This window comes from Falco punctatus, assembly GCF_963210335.1.
Source record: "Falco punctatus genome assembly, chromosome: 7".
Taxonomy (NCBI): domain Eukaryota; kingdom Metazoa; phylum Chordata; class Aves; order Falconiformes; family Falconidae; genus Falco; species Falco punctatus.
This window is the reverse complement of record NC_137587.1, coordinates 42,665,844-42,693,285: the sequence shown is the minus strand read 5'-3', so window position 1 is coordinate 42,693,285 and position 27,442 is coordinate 42,665,844. Positions and strand designations below refer to the sequence as shown.

Below are 27,442 nucleotides of genomic sequence, written 5' to 3'. Positions count from 1 at the left end.
GTGCAGGCTTTTTTATGCTGATAAAACTGTGCTTTCTGAATATGTTATTCCAGGTTTTAGCTGTGTCAGCTCATCTTGCAAGAGTTTTCATTATTTTGTTGATCTGTAAAATGTGTAAAAAGACGCAGTTTCAGAGAGTAACAGAAGCTTCAAAACATTGGTTGTATGACTCAATCTAGAATTGCGAGTTGCTCTGATTTTTGTTGTATATGCTACTTTGTACCCTAATTTTTTTTAGAATGTGTTCTGTTGGGTTTTTTAACTGAACTTTGAGTGGATTTGCACAGTGCAAACTATGCATCTCAGTTTAAAATTGGATGCCATTTGAGAAAACTGTATAGCATCTTACCTTGAGTCTCTCTTTAAAAAAAAAATAATGTTTCTTTGTGATTTCTTCATAGAAACATTCTAACTTTATTTTCTTAAATCTTTACTGCTTCACAGCTGGCGTATTGCATAGTACAGTTTCTGGAGAAAGACCCCTCACTCACAGAACCAGTAAATATTTCTTTAATACTTTTTTTTGTGTATCATAAATGGCTTGCCCTTTTGAAAGAAAAGTAAAAAATCTAATTTTTTTTGCCTTCTAATTTAGGTTATTAGAGGTTTAATGAAATTCTGGCCAAAAACCTGCAGTCAGAAAGAGGTGAGTGATATGCTACTGTTAACAAAACATTATTTTGTTCTATGATAAAAAAGGCAGGGAATCTTTAGCTATTCCCAGGTACATAGCACATGCTGTGGTGGATCTTGGTATTAATTCTTCTAAGTGATTCTCCATACTTCAGTTCTGTTTCTTTGGATGTTTTTGACTATGAAGAGAAAAGTTTGATAACTGTGGTTTCTATTCACAAAATCTGCAGAGAATTTTTTTGTTTCAGAAAGGAGGATAGTTGAGGATAAATGGGAACCCAACTGTTAGATTTGGAATAGTTTATACGTAAGGCCAGTATTTTTCCAGGGAGGATGAAAGATATTTTATTGTCTGGCATTTACCTGCTAAACATGTAAAAGATGCAGTTAGACCTTTGCATTTTAATTTCAAACTTGATGCAAATCTGAGTTTCCCTAATGAGATTCTGTGGCACAGCAAACCCAGTATTTTGAATATTGCTTCCAAAAATGAAGTAAAATTAAGAGACTCTCCTTAGTTAATAAAGTATTAAGCCTTGGCCAAATGCATAGAATCACAGAATAGTTTGGGTTGGAAGGGACCTTAAAAGTCTTTTAGTTCCACCCCCCTGCCATGGGCAGGGACACCTCCCACCAGCCCAGGTTGCTCCAAGCCCCATCCAGCCTGGCCCTGAACACTGCCAGGGATGGGGCAGCCACAGCTGCTCTGGGCAGCCTGTGCCAGTGCCCCACCACCCACCCTCACAGTAAAGCATTTCTTCCAGACAATTCTTTGTATGAGGCTAGGTTTTCAGCATGGATATACTGGTGCAATTCTGAGTTTTGTTGTAAAGGAGTACTTTAAATACAGCACTTGCACATGCTCATCTTCCTTCTTTTGAGAGACTGAATCCGGAAGCTGCTAAAGGTAGAACTGATGGCATTTTTTGAGAGGTGGTCTTGCTGAGCTAATGAGGCTTCCATTTTTCCCTGAAGTGGTATTGGAGGGTTAACAGCATTGTGCTGATTAAGATTATTCAGAGGTTTTATATTTAATGCTTCCTTCCTTGTCTTTAGGTCATGTTCCTAGGAGAGCTGGAGGAAATCTTGGATGTAATTGAACCATCACAATTTGTCAAAATCCAGGAACCCTTGTTTAAACAAATTGCCAAGTGTGTCTCTAGCCCTCATTTTCAGGTCAGTGGTAAAGGTTATTGCTTGTATAGGAATGTGTAGTCTCAATTTCAGACATAATGCTGCCCCAAATGTAAATAGTATTTTATGTTATGTGGTTTAAATTACTTGTCTTCTGGATTTCTATGGAAGAGGGTATGTTGCAGTGGAAGTTTTAGTTTTGAGGTCCATGAATAACTTGTTAGATGTGCCAGGGGTGACAGCACAGCACTTGCTGTTCTGAGCCACATGAGGCCTTAAACTGTATCCAAGCAGACTTGAGCCCTTCTGACTGTAGGCGACAGGTACTCATCATATGGCCTTTGGACCGATAGACCACGTATGATGTATTTGTTCCCTTTTTTTTAGGGCAGTATTGTGCAGCATTCTTGTTTTCCTGCTTACTTCCCTCTGTATTAGAGGTGATAGAACCCATAGCCTGTTTTCTTCACATTGTGTATGGGAAGAAGGGGAACAAACAGGATTTAAATTGAATCGTATGTCAAGAGGAGATAGGATTCGTGGCCTGTAGTGTCTTTATGTTAAGCTAGGTGATGCATCTTAGCACAAAGGCAGATGTGACTGTTTTTCGCTCTTCCTTGAACTACATTTGTTTTCAGCATAATTTAGATCAGTGTTTTCCCTTCTGACCACCCCCCACCCCACCCCCAGCTCCTCCCCAAGGTGATTATTATCACTGATACCTTCCCCACACTTAAGATCTCTCCTCCCTTATTCAACCCAGCTACTGGGCCTTTCCCTGTCTCCTTCCTCTGGTATCCCAGCACAGCTCTTTTCCTTCCAATTGCAGTCACAGCAGTGAGGGAAGGGGGTGATGAGAAGTCTGGCTGCTCTCTCTTCTTCTCCACAGCTGCAGCGTTAATGCAGTGTCTGCACCTGGTCATCACTGAGTAACAACATAACGCTCAGGGAAAGAGAGAGTGGATGCTGTGGGATCTGAATTATGGAATAAAAACTTAATTCCATTAATGCTTCTTATACTACTGATTAGAGTTTTAATTCCAAAGTAAATGATACCTGTTAATTTATCTTTGTGAAATTTCTGTGATTTGTTTTTCCTTCAGAAAATTACAGAATTATAGGTATCTGAATTCCTGTTAATATTTTATTCTTTTGACTCAAAGGTGGCCGAAAGAGCACTGTATTATTGGAATAACGAATACATCATGAGTTTGATAGAAGAGAATTCAAATGTTATACTTCCCATCATGTTTTCCAGTCTTTATAGGATTTCTAAAGAACACTGGAATCCGTAAGTTTTTGCCATTACACTTTATCTTACCATTTGACATACCACTGATAAACTTAGGGAATGTCAGCTGAATGGAAGAGATCCAGACCCAAAGCTGGTATGAGCAGGTGCAACTCTGTTAATGCCAATGTAAATTAGTCTATATTTGAGCTTGTCTCAAAATGTTTTTAATTATCTGGTATGTTTACAAAAATCACTACCTTATGGGGTAAAAATAGACCTTCTCACAAGTTGGAAAAAAGGGAAATTAGATGTTACATTGTTATTGAAGAAAAAGTGTTGCTCATCAAGTGTTTTGCCTACACGGTTTTTATAAACTGGTTAATGTCTTAAGCCAGATTGTAAATTGTCTGGAAGAATATTGCTTGGCATTAATAAAGCTTTGTGGCTGTATCATGGATGAGACCGATGCTTCTGGTACTGGCATTTTTCTAAATGTTTATGAATCATAGATATCATATTCTTACACTAGGTTGCTTTTTCTAAATTTATTTAAATACAGCTGTTCTCTATTATGCACAGTAATTGACCAGTTGCTTCATATTGATATCTTGTTAATTTGACATTTTTATTTTTAAACTGAATGATCTAGTAGAAAGGGTTTTAATGAAAAATATTATTGCAGTTAGATGCCATGTAATCTATAGTTTAGTTGAAAAGGTTTTCTAAGTCAAGGTGATTACCGTTTAGTAAACCCAGTATTTTTAATGAGCTGTATTACATTCAGGTCCCAGTTGCTTTAAGACCTTACTGTAAAGTATTCGTAAAATATTTTGTCTTTTTAGACGTTAGTCTTTTTGTTCTGTACCTAGCTAAACCCTCAAGTTTGTATGCTTACATGACGAAGCTAATGCTATTGGAAAGCTGTAACCAGTGCGAGTGACAAAAAGACACTTTCCGTGGCGTAGTAGAATCACAGAATGAATGGGTTGGGTTGGAACAGACCTTAAAGATTATCTATTTCCAGCACCCCTGCCCCTAGATCAGATCCAGCCTGGCTTTGAACACTTTCAGGGATGGGGCATCCACAAATTCTCTGGGCAACCTGTTCCAGTGTCTTACCACCCTCGTAGTGAATTTCTTCCTAATATCTAATCTAAATCTGCCCTCTTCCAGTTTAAAGCCACTCCCCCTTGTCCTATCCCTACAGGCCCTTGTAGAAAGCCCCTCGCCAGGGTACCGCATTACCGTTCTCCAACCTGCCCGTGTTCCTGCCCAAATTTATAGGCACGTTTTTAAATGTAGGCAACAAAGAAGGAAGTTTGTTGGAAGAGGTGAATGACAGACAGAGGTGTGTGGGAAATGGCACATGGTTTGTCTGATACATACATTAGCTCCAAAGGTTTCTGACACCTGAAATGCTGATTCACTGCCTTGCGGCTAAAGAGCTGTTTCTTAAGCAGCCCCGTGTGTGAGCATGATGACCATCATAGTGGATCAAGAACTGGGATCTCTCGATTGATAACCTGTTCCAAATTCTTTGGAAGTTGTTTAGATTGATTCTTTGCCTTCTCCCTTTTCAGTTGCTTTGTAGTTTCTTTATCTTCAACTCTGCCAGGAAGGAATTTTGACCCTTAGATAATCAGGCTGTTGGCAGGCCCATCTTACTTTGGAAATTCTAGTATATTTTACGTTAGTTGTCCAGTCAGATAGTGTAAAAGAGTAAGCGGATGCTACCTTTTTTGAACCTTTGTGGGACAGAATGCATTTGAAGCTTTTTTGAAATCATTATTATTATTATTATTATTATTATTATTATTATTCTACATAACTTCTTCCTGTAATGAACAGATCACGCCTATCCTGTTTTATGCAATTAAGCAACTTAAATTCAAATAAACAGTGGTGTGTACTGGCTCTCGGGAAAGGTCAGGAACAGCAATAAGCAGACTAGGCAGGCATTATATATATATATATATATAGGCATTATATATATATTATATGTATATAAATATATATTTATATATATAAAATGCATAAGTTTTCATTCTTTAATATGTATGTATACGCACACACACCATTTTACACAGATACTGCACCACTCATCTGAAGGATTTATGGGTTTTTAAGAATTTTTTACTGTACCAAGTGAAAATGAATATGAAATATATATGAGTACAAGGAAATCACTCTTGACATACAGCTTTGTATTTTGCATAGATGCACTGAATATTCAGCTTCATAGAAAAATTATAAGGAAATATGAATCACTCCTATTTTGTGTTTAAATTCTATTCTTCCTGCCAGCATAGATGATTTGAATCCCTGGAGTTGCATTCAGAATTGCTCCACAGCGAGAGGGAAGAGTCGTCTATAGTTATATGTAATAGCTTTCTGTTGTTACCTTTTACCCTGGAGTTTTGGTTTGCTCCATTTAAGTAGTCAGTAGAGACATGAAGGCTGATTCTCACCTTTAAATATGTTAATCAAAAGTAGTTTCACTGAAATCAAAGAATTTACATTATCATACTTGCAAGAGCAGAAACGGTTGCAGAAATGCTGGTAAGAGAAGACACGTTTATTTCACGTTTGTTTTACCTGAAACTAATAAACTCCTTTCTTTTTTCTTTTTTTAATGTTTCACAGGGCTATTGTGGCTTTAGTCTACAATGTGTTGAAGGCATTTATGGAAATGAACAGCACCATGTTTGACGAGCTGACAGCCACTTACAAGTCAGATCGTCAGCGGTAACTTTTTAAAGCTTTTTTTTGTCAGCTGTGCATAAGGCCTGCTGTTTAGTTTTTCCCTTACACTCAGATGCAGTTGCATAGATGCAATGCCTCATTTTTCCCCTTGCATGCTCTTTAGCTTTCCTTTGCAAGATATAAGATAATATCATGCACAGGTTGTTCTTTTACCCCTTGTGAAATACAGTATCCATTGCATTGCTGGGAATCTGTATTCCTCATGGAATTTCTTTTGACTCTGCATTCCAAAAGACTTAAATGTATCAAGATCTTCAATAGTAAAAGAAAACCAAGGATTTAAAGATTAACACTTTACTTAAAGGCTTCAAAAAAGTTACACTGAGGTTTGGAAAGAGACATGAGGGAAAACCCTAAGATTTGATTTTCCAAACTACTGTTTGTAGGCTAGATGTAACCTTAAAGCAAAGAGACATCTCTCAACTCTTTCATATCTTATTCAGAGGTCTTGCTGTGTCTGAGTCTTCTAGCATGCTGGCTCCATTAGATAACACCGCTCATACGAACATTAGTTCCACCCTAGTAAAATGCTTTTTGTCTTTTCTCGTATTTTCCTTAATTTTCATTTTCCAATTATAGTGCAGCATCTTTTCTCAAAAGTTACAGCTTATCCAAAGTGCCAGGTGAAAACAGTGAGGAAACTTGAGGAAGTTTGAGGAACAGTTTGCAATTTCATTTAAGTCATACCTTTTCTGTGACTCGGGGTTCCCTCAGGCAGAGCAAAGGGCACTGTATGTGCTCAGACTTTGTTAGGTTCTATGGCCTGTGAAGTCTCCTGGAGGCCACGTTTTTTAAATTGTGTGGCCAGAGTCACACTGTCCTTGTGTTCAGCTTCGCTGTTGTAAGAAACAAAGTTTAATACACACAAAAAAATAATCTACATTTAATAAGTTAGTTCATTAATACAGTATTTTACTTTTAGAGACTTGGATGCACCTTGCCAGATCAGTTCTGAATAGGTGTTGATAAATAAGGCTTGATCTGCTAGTGCAGTTGAGGCAACACTGTGTGGTTTTCTAGCAGAAAAGGCAGAGAATCTTAGGGATGGTCATCTAACCCAGCCATTTGCTGAGGAGCTCAGTGACTTGAACCAATTTGTGACTGCGCTTTGCCTCTTAAGGCGAGGAACTCTGCTCTTAACAGGACCAGGTACCGTAGTGGTATGTCCCGTGTCTGGATAAGGGGTAGGGTTTATTGACCGAAATGCACAAAGAATTTTTCTTGAACCTACTGATGTTGTATCTCACATCAAGGCTGGTGCTAACCATTTCACCATTTTTATTTACTACTTACCATTTTAAAACATGTAAATACCTTAATGTATAAACTGGGATTTTTACCTTAACGATTACAGAAAATCTTTGGCATCTTAATGAAATCGTATTTCGAAAGGGCAGCTTTGAGACCACTTAAAGCTTGAGGAGAAATATGTTAAATGTTAATGACTGATAGGTCAAATAGGTAAGTTGGCTGAGGTGATCATCCTCTAATAGTCTTTTAGGTAAGCAGGCATATATTTCTTAATGATTAGAAGATAAATACGGTAAGTAGCCTGAAAATGTCAGGCTATTTCACTTTCTTGTATTTAATTTTAAATACTTTCTAGTGACGGTGGGCCCTTTTTTCCTCCTTCTTCTTTACTGTTTGTCAGGGATTTATCTGAAAGCTTTTTGTATTTTTATACATTTTAAATACTCTTGGGAAATTAAAGTTTCAAATAAATGAACCAAATGTTGGCATTTGGACTGAATCAAGATGTGTAGGGATGTTTCTAAGCTGCTGAAATATTTTTCAAGAATTCTTTTCTGTGACTGGCAAAGAATCTGTATTTCTGTAACTGTTAGATTTCCATTTCATCTGAAACTAAAAGGTAAGGTAATAGGAATTGAAACCATTTTGTACCTTGCTGTGTCAAGGAAGTTTATTCAAAGCAAGCTATGACAGAGACAGGAAGTTCAGAAAGCAAATAACGCAGATAAAGTAAATGTTAGGTTAGCTGTTCAATTTTATCAAATCAGCCATTAAAGTCTGTTATTAAAGGAGATGCTATGTAGATCTTGTAGGAATTTGCTAAGGAAAATGAGTAAGTCACTGAACAAAAGGCACGTCTTGTAGCTTGAACTTCCCCTTGGCTGGTACCTAAGCTGTATGAAAGTGACCAGCCAATATAAGTCAGAACAGTGGTTCTAAAAGAATAAGGGAATGGTTGTTCTAGAAAGTGCCTGTTATATGTATGATTAAAAAAATACCTTCCTTAAATAAATAAATCTGTAAATAATTAAATGTAAGTTGGTCCTGAAATGTAATTTTTTATAATCATGACATATTTGTTCCATAGTAGATGTCCACTGCCATTTTTTTCTTCTGCATTACAAATGAGTGTCTATGAACGCTGTCACTTTGTTCAGTTTGGTTTATGTTGTTTCCGTACTGTTTCGTTTAGTGATACTGATGGTAGGTATCAAAAAGGAAAAAAAAGAAAGAAAGAAAAATTAGGAAAATTGAAGTTGTGTTCAACAAAATCAGTGCTGCTAATTAATGTCAACTTTATATTTTTTAACATAAATATTCTATAGTCTTCTGTCCTGCTAACTTTTTGTCTTATTTCATCTATCAGTGAGAAGAAGAAAGAGAAAGAGCGTGAAGAACTGTGGAAAAAACTGGAGGATTTGGAATTAAAGAGAGGTCTTAGACGTGATGGAATAATTCCAACTTAACACAAAAACAAAACAGCATTATTAACCTGTGGAGTCACACATTTATGTAGTAGAAGATGGAGCAACAGTTTTCTGTATTGTGCAACTTTACAGTAGATTTCACATTTGTTTCATTATTACAACAGCACTGTATATACCTGTCTCTAAGTAAAGGAAAAAAAATAAGGACTTTAATCCAAAGTTTGGACAGCAGATGGACTTCTCAGAACTTTGCAAACATAGTCATTGTTTTGACCCTTCTTTAAAACCAGTCTTCAAAGATCTGTTGATGAAAATTGCGATGTCGAATTCCATTGTGAGGACCTGTTCCTTATTTATCGTTAGCAGAGAGTATAATACAACTTTCAAATGTGAACAATCTTAAAATTTAGCTTGTCTTTCTGCTAAACTGTTAAGTGTATTTATAGTAAAAGAGAAAAAAGACTGTCATTTCCTTATGAGTTTGTGTAACATCCTCCTTCTCTGGATAACTTTACTGTAATTTGACTTTTCTTCCTTTTGCACATCTTCATAAGTTGAATGTCCATTCAGATCAGGGCCCTGAAAAACACAGGTCCTGAATAAAAGTTTTGTTTACTGGTGTGAGCATTTTTTTTAGTACCAGGCTGTCTCTGGTGCTTCCTTAATTTGAACATTAGGAGTTAAAAAAAAACAAGTAGGTGATAAACATAGTAGTAAAGGGAGCTTTGGATTCATGCACCTATTTATTGCAAATCCAAATTTGTGTCCACAATCCTTTAAAAATGGGCAGTGGTAACACCCTGGACTTCAGTACCTAACCAGTGTTAGTGATGCGGCATTGGAGACACATACGGAACTTGTTTTAGAAATACTATTTGCTAAATTATTACAGTATGTTTTTATTCGACCATTTCGAAAGAATAAAGACAAATGCTAAACAGTGCAAGGATGAAACTGATCTCCAGTGGTTATGGATCTAATTGGAAATCGAGTTGAGATAGCAGTTTGGACTGTTTGGAGTTGTTGCCTTACTTTTTAATATGTATTTATAAAGTGTTCCAGCAAAAGAGGATGTAGCCTCTAAGAAACATACTGTAGTGTTTTTGTGGTTCTAGTACTATTACTCATCACAGTACCAGCCCTATGGTCTTAGCTGGAAAGGATTCTGGATAATATACTTCTGCATTCTCATCTGGATGCTCATTCCTAACTACTGTATTTGTTACCAAAAGAGGTTCTACAAATGCTACTGAAAAAAATTCTGGAAATCCTAATGTTCTGAGTATTAATAATAAAGTTTAAAATGCTTTTATATCAAAGGTGCATTGTGACCAAATTGTTTAAAACAAAAGAAAAAAAAACAAACACAAAAACAACGAAAGAGGGCTGTATTATAAGTATACATTATTGGCTATCTGCTTTGTATTTGAAAGTGGAATCTTACATCTTTGGTAGGTAAAATGCTGATAAGACTTATGTACAGTATATATTTAGCTAATGCAGTTGCATTATTATATACCGAAAGGTATGTGTTTCAGGATTTTTCTCCAGGATGCTTTTGAACTGTTACAGACGTATGACAACAGTGAATTGATAATCCTAAACCATCAATCCAGCAGTATTTACAGTATAAAACTGAATTGGTGTTCATGAGTCTTTGTGATAGTTGCAAACATGAATTTATGACCTGTTGCCATTGATAGAAATACAGTATAAATACAAGCTTGTATATTTTTATTCCTACCATTTAAATATACAGTAGGACTTGAAGTTTTCTTGTTTTCAGGTGTGGAAAAGAGGTAAAAAAGAATTCCCTCCTAGACTACTGACTGTTTCAGGATTATCAGGTCACAGTTTGTATTCCTGGGTCTGCGCACACAAATGTTGTGAACAACGATTTTGTAAAAACTTGACACTGTTAATTCTGAAAAAAACAAACGTGGAACTAGTCTTATGCAACACCAAACACAACATGGTTTAGTGGGATTAATATGAGCTTCTTTTAAGAACATTGACTGGGACGCAATGTAAATTAGGCAGTTACTGTCATAGTTGAAACATTTTATTTTAAAGTGCTGAAGCAAAGGTGCAAGCTGAAATACTGAAGATTAAATAAATTTATAACAAATCATATCCCTTAGCCCATTGATTTTGACAGTCTTTCATTTCTGTTACCAAAAAATACTTGATAGTGTGATTTCTGTGTGAAATGATCTTGCTTTACGAGAGGGTGGACTTAAATTCATGCTCAAAGACTATGTTCAATTGTGAAAAACTGAGATAGAATGCAATGCAGGAAGAAAAGATTAATATTTTCCACCTGGTGGAGTAAAACACAACAATATGAAATTAGAAAGAGCACCTTGTCCTGTACTTAGAGTTTAGGTGAGTGTTGTTTGTTCATAACTATTTTTGGTTTTGACATGATATTCTGGTGTTGATCATACAAAACTGATGAGAACCTGATGGGTTGCAATATTTTGTTAACCTCTGATGTTACCTCTGATGTGGGGATAGTGGGGAGTATCTAAAGTTTATAGATGATTTATCACTTCCGAGAAGGAATGTTTCTTTTTAAGTGAACGAGACGATGTGATATTAGTCACTTGACTCTAAAAGGCTGATACGACACTAGGTTGCACGGTGCAATGTACATGAAGAAGCACTTGCCACAGTGATACGACCGTACCCCCGGGATCCACTGTTTGCCGTGATCCAAATGCGATGCCCTGGCGCTCTGCAGAGCTCCCACGGGTACCCACTGGAGTTGTAGGCAAAGGCGGCGGCAGCGTATGGGCCCAAGTGTGATCAGTGCGTCTATTTAATTATGCTTTCATTTGCTTTTTGAGTTCCAGAAACTACCTTATTTGTGTAAATGTTTTTGTTAACTGCTCGTACAGCAGTTGTTGGGTGGTCGCTCGTATCCTGTGCCATATTGGTTTCAGGAGAAAGGGTTGCTCTCTGGTAAAAGGAAAGAGCTGCATTTTCAATACTAGGGCATTGCATCAGGTCGTGGGGATAGAACAACTGTAAAAGTTCCTCTCATATACTTTAAATTGGGCACACATTGCTTTCTTCATCTTGCAAGTCTCCCTTATTGTTTTCCTTTCATTGCTTTTTGAGTGTTTTTTGTCTCTCTTCCAAAGGTTGGAATGCTTTAAATAAAAGTATTCTAATGCCATTGGAGTGTTCGCTAGCGGAGTTACAGTAAATTTAATCTTGGTTTTGTTAGCATAAATAAAAGGATTTGATTTATTTTTTTATCTCCTCCTATATATGGAAAAATCAAGGGTGTTAGAGCCAAGAATTGCTTGAGTAAGAAATGCAGCAGCTGTACTTAAATGTGCGTAAGTACAGCCTCAGGCTCTCATGCTCCTTATGGAAAGGAAAATGCATTAGGAGCTTAAAAACCCTCTTTATTGTTTTGTGAGGAAGGGGAAAGACTAGATTCTTCTCTTCCCAAGTAAAACTGAAATAATTTGCTTTTATTTCTGTCTTGGAAAACAAAGATGGCCTTTTCTCTTAATTGTGTAACAATACCATCCCAAAGCAGTTGCCCTAAAACAAGACGAAGGTGACAATGCTCAAGGTTGAGGAATGTTTTTGTTTACATGTGGCTTTTTTCATTTTTGGCTCACCTGCTTCCCTTAGCAGCTCTGGAGTGAGCCACAAATTAGTTTTTCTAGTTGGTATGTGCAGCAGATTTTGTATAGCCCAGTATTCTGTTTTGAAGTCTATGAAGCCGTATCTTGAAACAAAATGGAATTAATTTTGATTGAAAACTTTTATCCAAGTGTTGCTTCGCATCCACAGAAGCATACGCATTTTATCATGACCTCTCTGAATACAAATTTTTGTTATTTGGATCACTTACTGTAAATATGTTGTATTCATAACCTCATGTAACAATGAGGAGTTTTCAAATATAAATAGTACTGATACATTTCTTGTTGTTGTCCTATTTTTGATTGTAGTATAGCGAATGACCTGTCATGCTTTTTGTTTCAAGGCTAGCATTAGGTTCATAGATCTTAATATTTTAGCATTTCATTGTTTAAGCAGGAGAGGGCAGCAAAAGTTCATTTTTCCCCATAGGAATGCTCTGGTCCATTACTGTTTTTAAATTTAGATGCATTTAACTATCTGTGGGTAGGGGGGAAGATGAAACATTTTTTATATATATTAAAAGGTGCATATGAAAATATATAGACTGGTCCAACCAGACTGTGAAAATGTCTTCTACTCTACACCGAAGTAATAATAAAAGAAAAATACCTTCCACCTCTGGATAAAGTACAAGCAGGTCTTAAGCTCTTGGATTCAGATGTCATTCTTTGGAAATAGTTTACTTTCTTAAAAATGGTATCAAAGAAACTCGAACTCAATGGTGCTCCCAGCTATAAATGTGTAATCTTCCTCTTTTGCACATGCTCAAGAGGCTCTGTACTGCGGGCGCATCTAAATAAAGAAGCAATGAAGTGTTTTCCAGGTGCTTGGCTTTTTATTCCACCTCCCCCCATCTAAACTGCGGTGAACTTCAGCGATTAGTTACCCCCTCGCATGTATTGAATATAAGAGCAGGTATCTGAGGAAAAACAAACCCAAACAATGAGGTGGTAATACAAGTTGCTGCCAGAATTACCGTAGAAATGCTCAGTTTTCATTTAAATTTATTTTTTTTAAAGATCCTCTATGCGGACGAGCATCCTTGTACTGCACACAGCCCAGCCTGTGAGGGAGGCAAAGAGCGGTGGATACAGAAAAGAGGCATTAGAGCCACACGGGGTTCTTCATAAACCCTTTGAGCCTTAAACTTTGCAGCTGGTGAAGGAACTTGTTCTTTTATAGCATCATTCTGCTGTTTCGGTCCTTGTGCTGCCCTGCCCTGCAGTTTGGAAGCGAAGAGAAAGGCTCGAGGCTGTTAAGTACGTGGGAGAGACCTGGAGAGACCACGGATAGAGCCTGGTAAGGGGCAGTGCTGCTCAGCGGGTTTAGTAGAAGCGCAGTAGATATGGATGCTGCAGTAAAGTTGGGTTGACTTAATCTGCTACTGGTGTTAAAATACAGTTTCCTACATGAATTATTCCAGGAACCTAATTCTTAAAAATTCCTTCCGTTTTTGATTTTTTTCCAAATTAATCTTCCAACAGTTGGATCTCATGTGCCTTTGTTAGAAGAGCTCATTATCACAGATCTCTTTAAATACTTGTTATACAATATTCACATCACTTTACAACTTTCTGTCTCTTCAGGCAAGTATTTTCTAAAACAATTTTTTTTAAAAAAAGATGAGAACATGCAGTAAGTTGGCCTTCAGGGTAGGATTTGTTTTCAGTACTTGCAAGTTAGAAAACAAGCTTTAAAGGATTGGCATTGAAAACTTGGTTTCCTACTTTTGGTATTGATAATTGCTTTGCTAATTTTTTGGCTTTGTCTTCCCTTCTCAGGAATATTTTGGTTTCTCCTATAACAGCAGAGTGCCTAGTTTATCTTACATTAGGTTTGGACCCTGTGTCACAAGTCGGTGGCCTACAAAAGCAGTTTCATGTGCAGGTAAAGGCTGTTCCCAAGTCTGTGTTCGATTATTGCTTCCCTGTATGGTGAAGCAGTAGCTTGGGTCTTAAAACAGAAACTGAGACCAAGTCTTGCATTGTAAGTTCACAACTATCTGTGGTTTTAAAGATTAAGCGCTAAAACCAAAGTGAATATCCTGAATTTTTTAGTAAATAACTTGAAAGAAAGCGTACTAACCCCTTGCTGAGTGGTGACTGCAGCTTTTCCTGGGGGTCTCCAGCACATAAAAACTGTCATACTGAAACTTTATCTTTTACTGTTTTTCTGGTTTTGTTCCCTGCCCTCCTCTTCATTTTGTCTATTCAGTGCTTCACCCCCCCACCCCCGAGGACACTGAAGGTGTGACGGGTTAGGGATCACTCAGGAAGGATGGAAAGCTTGCGATACGTTCAAAGAAGTACATGTTTTGTATTGCTGGGCAGTGGCTCACGCCTTTGATACGCACTGGAAAACGTCTGGGAACCGGCATTATCCCTGAATCTGGGAAAGTCTTCCAAAAAGGCACTAAGAAAGGGATATTCTGTATAGGTTCTGCATCTTGTTTTCAAAATTCTTTGTCACCACCTGGGGTAAGTTTTTGCTTGTGTACAAAGCCTCTGCACTTCGACCGAGAAAGCAGCAACCCAAGAAGCAATATTGACAGAGCCCCTGGCTGGCGGCGCAGGGCGAACCGAGAGCAGGAGGAAGGGCGATTCCCCCGACAGCAAGGAAAGCCAGACCCCGCATTTGTGAAAGGCTGCGCAGACCTCCAGCAGCACAAGGCAGAGGTTACCTGGAAGCAGGGTTTGACTGAAGCAGGCTCAGGTCCGTTTTGAACCTTCACCTTCTGGTGAAGCGGACATGGTTCAGCGGTGTCAAACAGCAGCTCGATTTTGAGCATCTTGTAATATTAATTCCGCAAAGTGCGCCGAGTAGCGCTACAGTTCACGCTGATCTGTCGTCCCTAAGACAATGCGATGACTGCCGTGCTTTCCTACTATCCCTTCGGCTACGTAATAGTGCGTGTAAGTGGAAAATGGCTGTGTAAGTAGCTGCCTCAAACCTAGACGGCATCTGCATTATGCAGCCTTCCACTTCAGCTGTCCTGGAGGCAGCAGGCTGGAGTGCGCAGCTGACAGATCTCGGAGTAAACTGAAACTTGGCAAAACGCGCTCCTGGTTTCTGGAGCAAGGAAACGTGGCATTCAGACAGCGGTAATTAGTTTATTAGCCCACAGACTGTTTCACAGGCACAAAGGGATATTATTGCTATTTGCTGTCGATGACGCTCATCAGACAGTAATTGTCACGGGTAGTGATTATGCACTAGATTTCAAACGTGGATTCTGGCCGGACAAAGATTCTTCTCAAGGATAAAAGGGAAGGTTTCCCGCTGTACACGCTCCCCTCTGCCAGAGCTGGGTGAGGCCAGCCTCAAGGCTTGCAATGGGCTGAATCTGAGCAAAATTTGTCATTCTCTTCAAAATCGCCATAAAGGGGGACAGGATCGGTGACAATGGACCAGTGGGTATTTTAGCCTTATCTAAGCAAATGCCTTTCCATGCTGTTAACTAACTGGGACTTTTTTGGAGAGGTTCCATGGAGCCTTGTTCTCCAGACATCGCAACATAACTCTGCTTTAGCGGAAACTGTCTCAATGCTTTTTTTCAGTTGCAATTCTATTTCTATTATGACCTCCAATCTATTGAATCACCCTAAAATTTCCAGTGTGATTCATTAAGAAATCCCCGCCCTGCTTCAAATCCCATTGCTATCTATTTGATTATTCAGAGTTTGTTGGTAAAGTGCTTTGAAAATTTTGAAATTTAGAGAATTACTCCAATATTTATAAATGCTTCTGCTGTAAATGTAACAGAACAGCTAAAGATATAGGAGATAAGGACTTTGATATGACATGCTAATGTAAGATCACCCAGGGAATAATTTTTTTTCCTTCCCTTTTTCTTTTCCCACTGGACCTATTTCTGTTTTTGCCTGCTGCAGAGCTAATTCTGCTGCTGGTCAATTTGAATACATGCAACACAGAAGCCAAATGAAAGAAAAAAGGAGCTGCTTTCAAGAGCTGTGCTTCCAGTCTGTGTGAGTCCCCCTTCCAGTGCAACCTTCGTTCCTCCTCCCTCGAGCCTTCCTCCATGCATGGAAATCAATGTCCAGTTGTGCCTCAAGGCTCCTAGAGATGTAATGCCTTAATTTAGGGGTATCTCTGACCAATATCTAGAAAAATCAGATCCTCAGAGGCTGCATAAGCCTTTTTGATTCTTCTGCTAATACAGTCTAGACAGGCCAAGCATATGCAAGGATTGTAGGTTTTTGTCAGGATTTAGGAGAACAGAGGTGGCTGCTTATCCCGTGGCATTTTAGCCCAGCAACTTTCAACTTCTTCAATTTCTTTTTTCTCTGAATTTTCAGCTGTTTTTGTTGCAGTGAGTCTGTGTGCGTAACTTTCTGTCCAGCCCAAATTCCCTTTAGTAACAAAGATCAAGGAGTTCAGGAGCAGCGCAGATACCGACGCTTGGCTTCCCTGTCTCTCCTACCCGGCTCCCTGGGTCTGGCTTGCAGGAGCCAAGCCTGAGGCACCGGCTGCTCTGACACGTGGGTGAACTTAACTGGGACAGAAGCTGCAGAGGAGAGAACTGCCAGCAGTCAGGTGCACGTGGCGTGACAACACAGAATTTATTTTCTTAGTAAACTTTACCATAAAGGGATATTAGGCTCCTTGCCTGGATTATAAGAAGCACTACTCCAACAGCCACCCCCTGGTCTGTACCAAGTGCTTCAGACCTGACCAAACCAAGAAGGAACCCTACCATTCAGATGCAGGAACCCACTATCTTGCAGCAGGTATCAGGTTTATACAGAGTCTACCCTTTAGTTTATGAATTCAGTGATGAGGAAGAGATTAACTAAATTAGTTAGACTGTTAAGACAACCCCCTCCCCCTTTTTTTTCTCCCCTTTTAATCAAGAATAATTTATATCCCTGTTAAATCCACCATCATTAAACTGCTTGCTTTTTTCCTATTCTAAATTAGCAAACCAGTTTCAAATCGTTGGCAATGAAATGTATGCAATATATAACTTAATGAAACAGTATCCAACCTATTATTGGGATTTGAAAGCTAATAATTAAATGTAAATGCTTGGATTCATTGTCTAGGAAAACAGAACCTGTCATGCTGGGGTTTTTGTGTTTTCTGGCTTTTTTTTTTTTTTGATCAGGTTTCAATTAGTCACTGACGTCGAATGTCCTGTTTTGGTTGCATTGTTATTGCAGCAGGGAGAGTGAGCATGAAATCCAGATCCTGCAGTAATAAATAAAACCTAAATTTCCAGTGCTTTTAAGCTGTTGTTTCTGCATAAGGTTGATTTCGTGGGATGACTGTTTGACCAACCCTCATTCATTATGGTAGGATAGTTGCAAGGCAGAACTGGGATAAGTATTATATCTCAGTGCTTTATTGAACAGAACAGAAACAGAAAAATCAGATGAAAGGGGAGCATTTACCTTACAACAATCTTTTTCAGTAGCCAGGATATGCAAAATACAGGTAAGGCTTAGAGGCAGTGATTTCAAGCTTGCTGTAGAAATACTAGCAGTTAAAATTGTGTGACCTTACTTCCATACTGGCTTGTCTCCACCTGTGCTGCCTGACTTGGCAGCAGTCGAAGTCCCTAAAACAGCTTTGAAATGTATTTTCCTTTACTGTAACCTTGAATTGTTTTCCATGTGTTTGAATTCTGTCGTTCCTACCCATTATCCTGATCAGTTTGTTCATGCTAATACATTTTTCTAAGTAGCATCTTACTGTCTGGAAACATCTCTTTGCAGAGTTGGAGTGGTTATTTTTTTGCCTGCAAAAAGAGGAGTGAGCAGGTGAGAGGAGGAGAAGGGTTTCTGGCATCCCCGTGGCAGTGGGATGGGGCTGTGAACGATGCAGGGAGGATGCTCTGTACAGGTATGGTCTGTCCCTGCGCCAAGTCCTGGGGAGAGAGGGCCGTGGGGTAACCTTCACCCACTCCCTCTGGGCTCCCCAGTCCTTAGATTTTCCACTCCTGCAATACACCTCCCTGAGTGCCTCGGTGGCTGGACACCTCCCAGTCCCTCCTTGCCCCAGCCTGGCACGTGCCCTGTCATTCAGTTTTCCTTTTCTTCCTCTTACCAGACACCACCTCTCGACCTCTCTTAAACTCTTCCCTGTCCCTCAAGCGGCAACACTTCTTGTTGCCAAATCCACTGCCACCCCAAACTGCACGCCTCTGACCTGGAGCTCACGTAGACTCCAGCTGTTTTTTTTGAGCCTGCTCCTCCTGCCCTCCAGGCTTATACCCTCATTGCCTGTCCTCCTGTGGGATCCCCTGGCGGGGCAAAGTCGTGCCTCTCACCTGGCTCTTCTAGAAGAAAGGCATTCTCTCCTCTGCTAACATGAGGATGTGAAAGACCTGAACATAGCAAGTCAATAAACAAAATCAGTCAGATACTTAGAGGGGAGGATATGTAGAAACCGGGTGTGTGTTAGTCCAGAACAGAGTTTGTCCCTCTGCAGAAGGGGATTATGTTTTAATCTCAGAAATAAACTCCATGTGTTTCTATCCATGGTTAAGGTTGTTTTTTAAAATATTTTATTATTTTTACCTTGGGTGCACTCATACCTACTTGCTTGAATGATGGAGATCTTCCCTCTTCTAAGAAAAGAAACATGGTGAGACAGATTAAGTACAGCTCTTCTGTAAACTGCAGGACTTTTCCTGCCAGAGTCAATGATGGAAGTCCTGTTGCTGTCACCAAAAGCAAAATAAAGATCTGTGAGGAGATTGGACAAATCTGCTGTGTCTATATGGGAAACTGGTCGGTGCTAACAGGAGCGATGTGGACTCATTTCCTCTTCCTGCAGTAAATTTATCCTATTAATATCATCTGCTATTGTGTGTGTATTAGCTGGGTGACCTCTAGAAAGCTTTTATGGTTATAAGCTTCAGAGAGAATATGTGATCCTGGTTTGCTTCCTGCCTGTCTTACAGCGAAGCACCCATCAGCTCCAGAGAAAAATGGAATGAATTTATGCTGCGTTATTTGTGAACGGTACGTGAGCATACAGTTAAACACTTAAGCACATACAATAGAACCCAACCCCTTGATGTTAAGTAGAGACCATTTTTCTAAGGCTGTCTAGACACAATGTCTGTGCACAAAAGGATTTGGTTATGAACAGAGCGGCATTGTTAAAAGATTATATTCTGCTACTGGGGAAATTGAAAAGATATTTTTTTTTTTTTACTTTCAAGAGCAGGGAACTACCCTTTCCTGGTGCAGTTGCCATTTCATGGCAGTGTTACTAATTCTGTCTTTTCTCCTCTGAGAATCTCCCTTATTATTACTTACCTAAAAATGCTGTCTTGAGAAAAAAACCTGCTTATCTAGTCTCTGATGTGAAAAAAACCTGGAAATTCAGCAGTGTAACTTCACTTTCTTGGTCTGGAGAATACCAAATGCATACAGGAGAGGTATTTTGTCCCGACTGGAGTGAACACCAGCATGATGCTGAGAATCTGTCTGTTTTGGCGTCCTGTAATGGCAGCAGACTGACGTTTTGTAGGCAATGGAAGAAGGCGGCTTGCACCAAGTGCACTGCCCTGACCCACCCCTGCAGAGGAGAAGGGACACAGGGGAAAAAAAATGTCAGTTTGGAATGAAGCTTTATAATTGGAAGTGCTACCATGAGGTGAAAACAAAGACCAGGCAAAAACCTGTTCCAACATTTATCTGCCTTCAGGGATGATCAGATGTTTAAGATATTAGGGAAACAAGTCATTTTTGAGCATGTCAAACCTGTCTGTGTCCAGGAAAATGCTTTGCTCCTGTTGTCTCAGTGTACCGGGATAGGGTTGTCGTAGCCACGTCAGTCAAAGGCTGAGTCTGGATCTCTCGCTCTGGCTGCCTGTGGTGATCTGCTGGTTGGACACCAGAGTTTTGTCTCACCGGCTGGCACTTCCTTGGGTATGGATGAGCACTTCGCTGATGTGCGGTTAGGGCATCTGGCCGTATCCCTGCATTAGCCGTGGCCCGAATGAAGTGTCATGCCATGTGATGGGAATCTGGAGGGAAGGGCGCCCTGAGAAGTTAATTGTCCTTGCATGCAGCTCTTTTAAGCTGGTCTCTGTGTGGGGTTTAGGGAAGTTGGGGTCCTTCTCTTCAATGCTGAAGATGGGGTAACAGAAGGAGTGGGGAGCTGTATGTAGTGCCTCCAGTCATTTCATACTTCCACGTCACGGGAATGAAGGAACTTCAAACCATGGTCCAGCAGGTTTGGCAAAGGAGAGATTCAGACTAAAACCATCTCTGGATGAAATGCCATGAGCCTTCCTTAGGGCATGTATGGAGATTCAGTGCCCAATGGCTTCAGTGATAAAATCTCCTTGCCAATGACAACAAGACCAAACCCCAAAGCAGGGTCCCTTGGACCATGGTTTGAAGTTCCTTCATTCCGCTGACATGGAGAATCCTTCTCATTCCAGAGTTGCCCTTGGGTCAGGCAAGGAGACTGAGCAAACCAAATCTTTGTTCCTCAGCCCAGAGTCGTTGCCTGTTACCCGCATATTAGGAGGAGGTTTGGGGAACCTTTGCATGGACACAGCCCTGTACGTGCAGTCAAACAACTGAAATGGGGGAAAAGAACAGGTTAGCCAATTTTAAACAATTTGTCAACCCTGTGGCTCCCAGGATTTCAAAAAAATGAGGTGATTTCTCAGTCGAAAAAGGCTGTGAAGCTGTGATGTACAGAAGCTGTCATTGTCACCAGTCTCATTAGAGACACGTTGGTAGTTCCACCAGGGTTCTCCATGCTGTGCAGGGTATCACCCGAAGCAGGAAAGCTGGTAACTGTTGGACTGTGGCCCTTGGGTTTGCACTAGTACCTGTGCCTTTCCTGCACCCTGGGAAGGGTTCTTTTAAAAGGGGTATGGACCAGCAGCTTTCCCGAAGTGTCAGTGGAGGTTTGGCCATTGCTAACTCTTGTAAATTTAACCTATAGGTGCCTTGCGCTTGGGTGATGCTAAAGGGCCATAGGTTCAGAAATTCAGTTCCACACAGCTGGAGCCTGCAGGACATCTGATCCCTTCACAGAGTCATCACTGACACTAATGAAAAAGGCAAACTAACTTTAATTTTCTAGCCTTATGTTTAGGGTCAAACTCAACATTGTATTATCTTTCCAGCTTAATCTGTGAGTAATTCGTAATGCGTTTTCCTTATAAAGCAACATCTGTATGTTGTATTCTTTACATATTGAAGGGGTCAGAGTCTTTTAGTATTTCAAGTTGAGTGGAAATCCCTGGGGTGCAGTTTGGCACACTGCTCTGAAAACATACCTTTTAGTTGTTTCACTGCTGGGTTTTAACTTAAATGACTGATGGAGGATTTAAACAGCTGGGTTTCAGCATCTGTTTGCCACATGCCAGCTGCAGGCAAAGCAAGAAATTATTATACTGGGCCATGATTTACATATTTGACCTTTGAGGATAAGAGGATATAGCAGACATTGTCAGAATCAAATATCATATGAAGCCCTGTGAAGTATGAAACTTGTCTTGTTAGACTGTCAGAACTTTATAAATTAATGTCTGATTTGAAAGTGTCTTCAAATGACAAAACCATTTTGTTTTTATCAGGATTTATCTGTCTAATCTAATCAAAGTAGACATAGCTTAAAGAGACTGCTGAAGGTAAAGCATGCTTGAGGTAAAGCAGAGGTGTGTAGTAATAGCGCCATGGAATTGAATTTGTGGTATTCTTTAAATTAATCTATATTGATTAATCCTTATGCAGAAGACTACAGACTGACCTGGACTTTCAGCTCAAGTATGAAATCGTTGCTACTGTGATATCAGAATTGGTAAGTTATAAATTATAAAGAGTGATGCCTTCCCAAAGGCAGAAGGCTGTTCCCCTGGAGGCAGAGCTGTGTTTCAGAAAGCCCTGCAGGTCTTGATGTATTTCTGTGGTCGGGGCGTTTTTTCCTCCTGTGCTGGAGTGGGCATTTCACAGGTCATGAAGTGTGTGACAGCACAAATGATTTGCTATGCCATAGTGTGCCTGCTGTTTGCTTCGTTTGTAAGGGTGGTTTAGAGATGGAGGACGACTGGTAGAGGATATTCAGGATTGTTTAATGATAGTTGTAAATAAGGGGTGTTATACGCACCCTCAGCATGGCCTCGATGCTCTTCTTTCACAAAGAACAGGCTTGGCACTCTCCAGCTGTGTTACAGTGGAGTTAAAACGGAGACCCCTGCAGAAAGGACACGGGCATGACTGCAATGAGACAATTACAGAGTGACGTGGCCATGGCAGCGATGCTCATAGGGGAAAGATGGAGCTTTGTCATCTCTCACTCTTCTCATCTTCCTCCCTGAGTAATTCTTCAGTTGCTGACAAGTTGGTGACTCAAGATAGACAACAGCAAACTGGCAACCCTGTGGTCACCTAAGCTGTCTCTGTACAGTTGTAGGGTTTGTTTCTCAGTGGCCTGCTGGAACCTGTTTTTCTTTATGACCTTGTGTCTCCCTGAGCCCTGATGGTCTGTGACTTGGGATGACTGCACCCATGAAGAGCTTGTTAAAATCGCTGGGACCAGGGTGATGAACTTCAACTGGAAATAGTCTGAGGACTCAAAGTGTTGACTGAGATCCACATTTCCCCAGAGGGTAAAAAGAGTTCAGGCTGAAAGATTCAGTCCTGTCTGCTGCTGACACTTCTTGCCTGCTACTGTCTGGGTCTATGCTGTGCTGAAGTTTGGTTTGGCCAAGTGCCTCTCTGGGGTTTGGGACTCTCATCATATTAGTTTTCCTGGCTGGATTTTGGTTAGTTCAATAGTTCAATGAGTTTATTCTAACAGGATTCAAAGGAAGAGACAGTAGCTTTGTTTCAGGAGACTTCATTTCTAGCTTTGTCTAATTTGTAAACTTCACTCATCACCAAGGCAATGTTGGAAACAGAGCATTAGCACTGGTGGTGATGCATGTCAAAATGAGGTGTCTTTTTTCCAGTGCACTGGACATGAGCAATAGAGAAATTAATGAATTAAGATAATGTATCTTTGAACTTATGTAGCTTTGATTAGGGAGCTTCATCTTCAAATTCTGAGCCTAGAGGAGAGGATTAATGGAGCTGTGTCATTGCCTGCTAGTCTGTCATAAAAGCCTCAAGTGTCCTTTCAAAAGACCATTAAAGGAAAGCTATGGAATGCAGAAGTGATTTGAGTTAAATTGGTTATTGTCAGTCACATATAGTTTACATAGCATCTATATTTATTGGAGAATCTTTTTCATGTTGCAATGAACTCAGAGCACATCTCCAGGCAATTACCTGCTGTACAATTAGAGAGCCTGGTTCTCACCCACATCAGTGTTTAGCCAACTCCACTGGATTTGAGTTCTTGAGTTACACTGGGCTGAATGTGATCAGCAGCATCACCATAAATGAACAGTTTAACAGGCAAGAAATTGTGGCCACAGCTGAGGACAATGTAAGGGTACACATGCTTTCACAAGCAGCTGTGAAAACAGAAGCACGTTACCAGTAGTGTGCAATATCCACAGTCAGATATTTTGTACAGGTTTGATAAAGGCAAAACCAAAGTGCAAGAGTCAAGTGCTGTGGTGTTTAAAGCTTGCATTCCAGATGCTTAAAAATTTGTAAAGTGAAACACAGTGCTATCATCTCAGAGTAAATGTCTAATGTTCTGTCTCTTACAGCATTTCTGTCTGGGTTGTCTAAAAAAAGTATATTGCATATCAGTCTACCAGTCTATTCACCTTAATTCTTCTTATTTCTGTCAACCCCCTTGACTGTTTATAGCAAATTGGACAGAATGATAGTGCTTGGTTTTTTTCAGGTGTTATGAGTATTGTGGATACACATCCCTGTTACCACCCTCCTGAGAAAAAGCTGCTGTACTGCTGCAACCCCTACGAGACATCAGGGAACCCATATGTCAGTTTTGAGACAGGCAACCACAGGAGCACTCGCGTTGCATCTCAGTGATCACAGAATAACCCCTTTTTTGTTTAAAATGGTGTAAGATCAGTTAACGTTTTCCCTCCCACTGCACCGTAACAACATATTGGTAATTGTTTCTATCAAGGGTTGCTCTGCCCGTTTGGGTATCTGCCCTCAGCACTGGTCCCGCAGGTGTTGCTCAGGCAGTTTTCCTGCTTGAGTTTCTCCTGAGACAAGAGTGAAGTGTTAGAGAGGGATGCTAATCTGGGAAGCTGTCATTTAGAGAGTGCCATGTATTTTCACACCCAACCACGTATTGCCTTGCCTTGTAGATGTCAGAAGGGCTCAAAACTTGGCAGGAGCCAGAGAGTTACTCAAGAACTTCATGCCAAGCAAAAGTCTGTGTTCTCTTGAAAAGTTTGAACATCTCTGTATTGAGGATGAGTTTTGTGTTAATTAGACCCATTTTAATATTATTTCAGGGCATGCTAGTCAACTATTGTCAAATGTAAATTTATGTGGTGGCTGTTGTTTTTAGACCCTAGTTTTGGCCCCCCTCGGAGGTCCCCCACCTCCCACCCCTTTTTTTTGTGACACATTTTCCCCAAATATTTTTTCCCACATTCTGATCATAAAATGTATTTGGTATTGTCAAACCAAGGAAAGCAATCCACTTTTCCCCTAATTGGCGGTATTTTATTCTTTATTACTAGGAGCTATGTTTGACAGATACACCTTTCCAGAGCAAAGACATGGTAGCCTTAAAAAAGGAGTCTCCTTGCTTTCCTAAGGATTGTCACTAAAGAGGCCCACAGCCCCAGCTTGGGGTTGTGCCTTTACTCTCTTCATTCATTCTAGATATGTGTTTTTCTTTTTTTTCTGGATATCACTGTATGTATACCAACTCCTAAATCTCCTAAATCTTCAGGGAGCTCCCCAGGAATGTCCCTGTTGCAGGTAAATTCTTCCCAGCAGTCAGTTTTTGAGAAACGTGTCTTAAGCAGTTCTTCACCTTTGCAACACGTGATTTACTGACACTGTAGAGTGCGACCCCTGAATCAGTATTTACACACCTAAACTGGGACAGGTAGCTGCTGTATCACTTTTTTTATTTTAAACTGTGGCTATCCTTGCCCTGTTGGGCCAGGATGTATTTTGTTGAAAGCTGTCCTTTTCTTGACCATGGAGATTCTTAACTTCCTATTTGCCTTTACATTTTTCCTTTTGAGTTTTTCTTCCAGAACATTTTGCTCAGATTTTAAGGTGTAAGAAATTAATTTTTCTGACGTACCACATATATAAACATGTAAAGCAGGAATTTTAGTAAATGTATCTGAACTATAATGCAGACTGATTGTCCATATTGTATAAAATCAGGTTATCGTTAAGAGTCTGAACTGAACCTTCAGTTCTGCTATGGATTTATCTTTATTGGAATTACCTTGTTTTGGGTTCAATACCTGTATGTTAGAGATCCTATCAGGTTTTAGAAGCTCTAGCTCTTCTTCTGGCTGCAGGATGTTCACTATTTCTCTTCTAGGTTGAATTCTTCACAGCTACAGGGCTTTTTCAGCAGTATAGCATTATCTCACCAGGCTAGATATGCCTTGAGGAAATTGTGGCTTACCCTTGTTTCTTACTGTTAAGCCTCATCCCTAGACTTAATTTTCCAGGTCTGGATGGCAGAGGAGGATATGAATAGTGTTTGACAGTTTCCTTGTGACAGCAATGCCAACGAGGAGGTGTCTGTGCGGGAGCAGCTGTGGTGTCGCTGCGGTCAGTGCAGTGCTATTTCACAGCAATTCACATCTCCTGCGCTAGGTTTTGCAGGTCTGTGCACTGGGCCATTCTGCCATTCGTAACACAGGTACCCCCCAGAAACAGCAAGGAGTAATTATCTCTTCTGTAAGACGGGTCGTTCCCCTAAGTACCAAGCATGGCGTGATTTACTTCTGCAGCAGCCTTGAAACCTCTTCCCTGACTTCATTCTTCTCACCCTAATGGTCATTCAGCCCGTGCCAGCTTGTGTTAAGCTCAGGAAGAGAAATAAGCAGAAAGTCTTTTAAGGTGGGAGGAGTGGCTTTGCGTGCCTGAGACTTTCTGCCAGGACTGGCGTCCCATTGTTGGTAGGGAGAGTCCACGTGTATCTAATCCCTGTGTGAGAATACGTTTCCTGAGCGCTGCATTGTGCTTTCTGTGCTTAGAGTTGGCAGTGTTTCTGTCAGAGTGTTTCTATGAGCTTTACTCGCTTCCTTTGATTTTAATTTACAGATCAGCCATGCCCTCTCAAGGTTAAACCTGCTTTGTCTGTCCCTTTGCAAACCAGTTCTTCACATATTTTAGAAATATAGCAAATGACAGAAAGTCACGCTCCAAGACAAATACACAGCAGCTGTGGGAATGGATTAAAGAATCTTAATGTACTTGTTTGTAAGGCTGTTTTTGGGACATAAAGGTTATCTTCCTTTCAAAACTGCCAGCAAAGAGTAAACAGCCTATTGAGACAAAGTCTGACGTTAGCTTTTATAGAGAAAAGTGATTCTGGTGCTATGAGTTCAAATTACATCCAGCATACATAGCTTCATCTCCTCCCTGATGACTTTATAACTCGCTGTGTTCTAACCTGAATCCTACTTGGTGCCTCTCTTGGGTGCCTACTGCTGTGAACTTGCCCAACAAACCCGTACCACCTCATCTATTTCTCCTTCTCTCTTTTGAACTTAAAACCACCCTTCCCAGCTTGTCTTGTGTGCAGTGCATTAAGTATCTCCTGTCCAGTCACTGCCTTTGCTTGCCTGAGTGGGTACCGGTTTCCTCCTGGCCTGCCAGCTGCCTGCATGGCTCGCTGCAGTACCTGCCTATGTGCAGCTGCTCAGCTTTGTTATTGCCCTCGGTCTGTCTCATTTGGTAGCACGTCTCAGCTCCTTTCTCATGACCGATTCAATTCAAACTTCTAGTGCATTAACCCCCATTCCTTACCGTACCTCCTTGCCTACTTCTAGAGCCTTCCTCTTCCAACCCCTGTTTGCAGTCACGTTACCTCAGCTATCCAGGGTCCTCTCCCCCTCCATGCTCTCTGCCGATTTTTTACTTGCAGGGGCATCTCAAGAAAAGCATTTGTAAGACCTCCACAAATTGCTTTTCAGTTCTTTCTCCAGACTCAGCGATGTTGATGTCCACAAGAAGTGGGTGAACTGAGCTGACATGAAATCGTTTTTCACATTTTATTCATTCCCCCACAACATTTTGTGGGAACTTTTACTTCTGCTAGAAAGACCTAGAAATCTGGGACAAACCCAGTAATGCTAGGTTGGATTTTTTTTTTTTTAAATCTGTATTTTCAGTCTGAAACCAGATGTGTGGCACCTAATATTAAAAGCAATAATTTTTCATTGAAAAACACAGTGGGTTGGTTGTTGTTTTTTTAAATTTTAAAA

General features: G+C 40.2%; 1 protein-coding gene across 4 annotated transcripts in view; it reads left to right on the top strand.

Annotated features, from left to right (window-relative positions):
• Window positions 1–27,320, top strand: part of PPP2R5E (protein phosphatase 2 regulatory subunit B'epsilon) — a 91,789-nt gene extending 64,469 nt beyond the window's left edge. For 2 of the 4 annotated variants that reach the window (XM_080395861.1, XM_080395860.1), the window contains exons 9-14: window positions 445–498; window positions 596–646; window positions 1,690–1,809; window positions 2,931–3,058; window positions 5,645–5,746; window positions 8,382–27,320. In XM_080395861.1, the coding sequence (XP_080251987.1) occupies window positions 445–498; window positions 596–646; window positions 1,690–1,809; window positions 2,931–3,058; window positions 5,645–5,746; window positions 8,382–8,481 (555 nt within the window). In that variant the 3' untranslated portion in view covers window positions 8,482–27,320. The remainder of the gene's footprint in view (window positions 1–444; window positions 499–595; window positions 647–1,689; window positions 1,810–2,930; window positions 3,059–5,644; window positions 5,747–8,381) is intronic. The other 2 variants (XR_013929508.1, XM_080395862.1) reach the window with 2 other exon arrangements.
• Window positions 27,321–27,442: the final 122 nt, after the last annotated feature.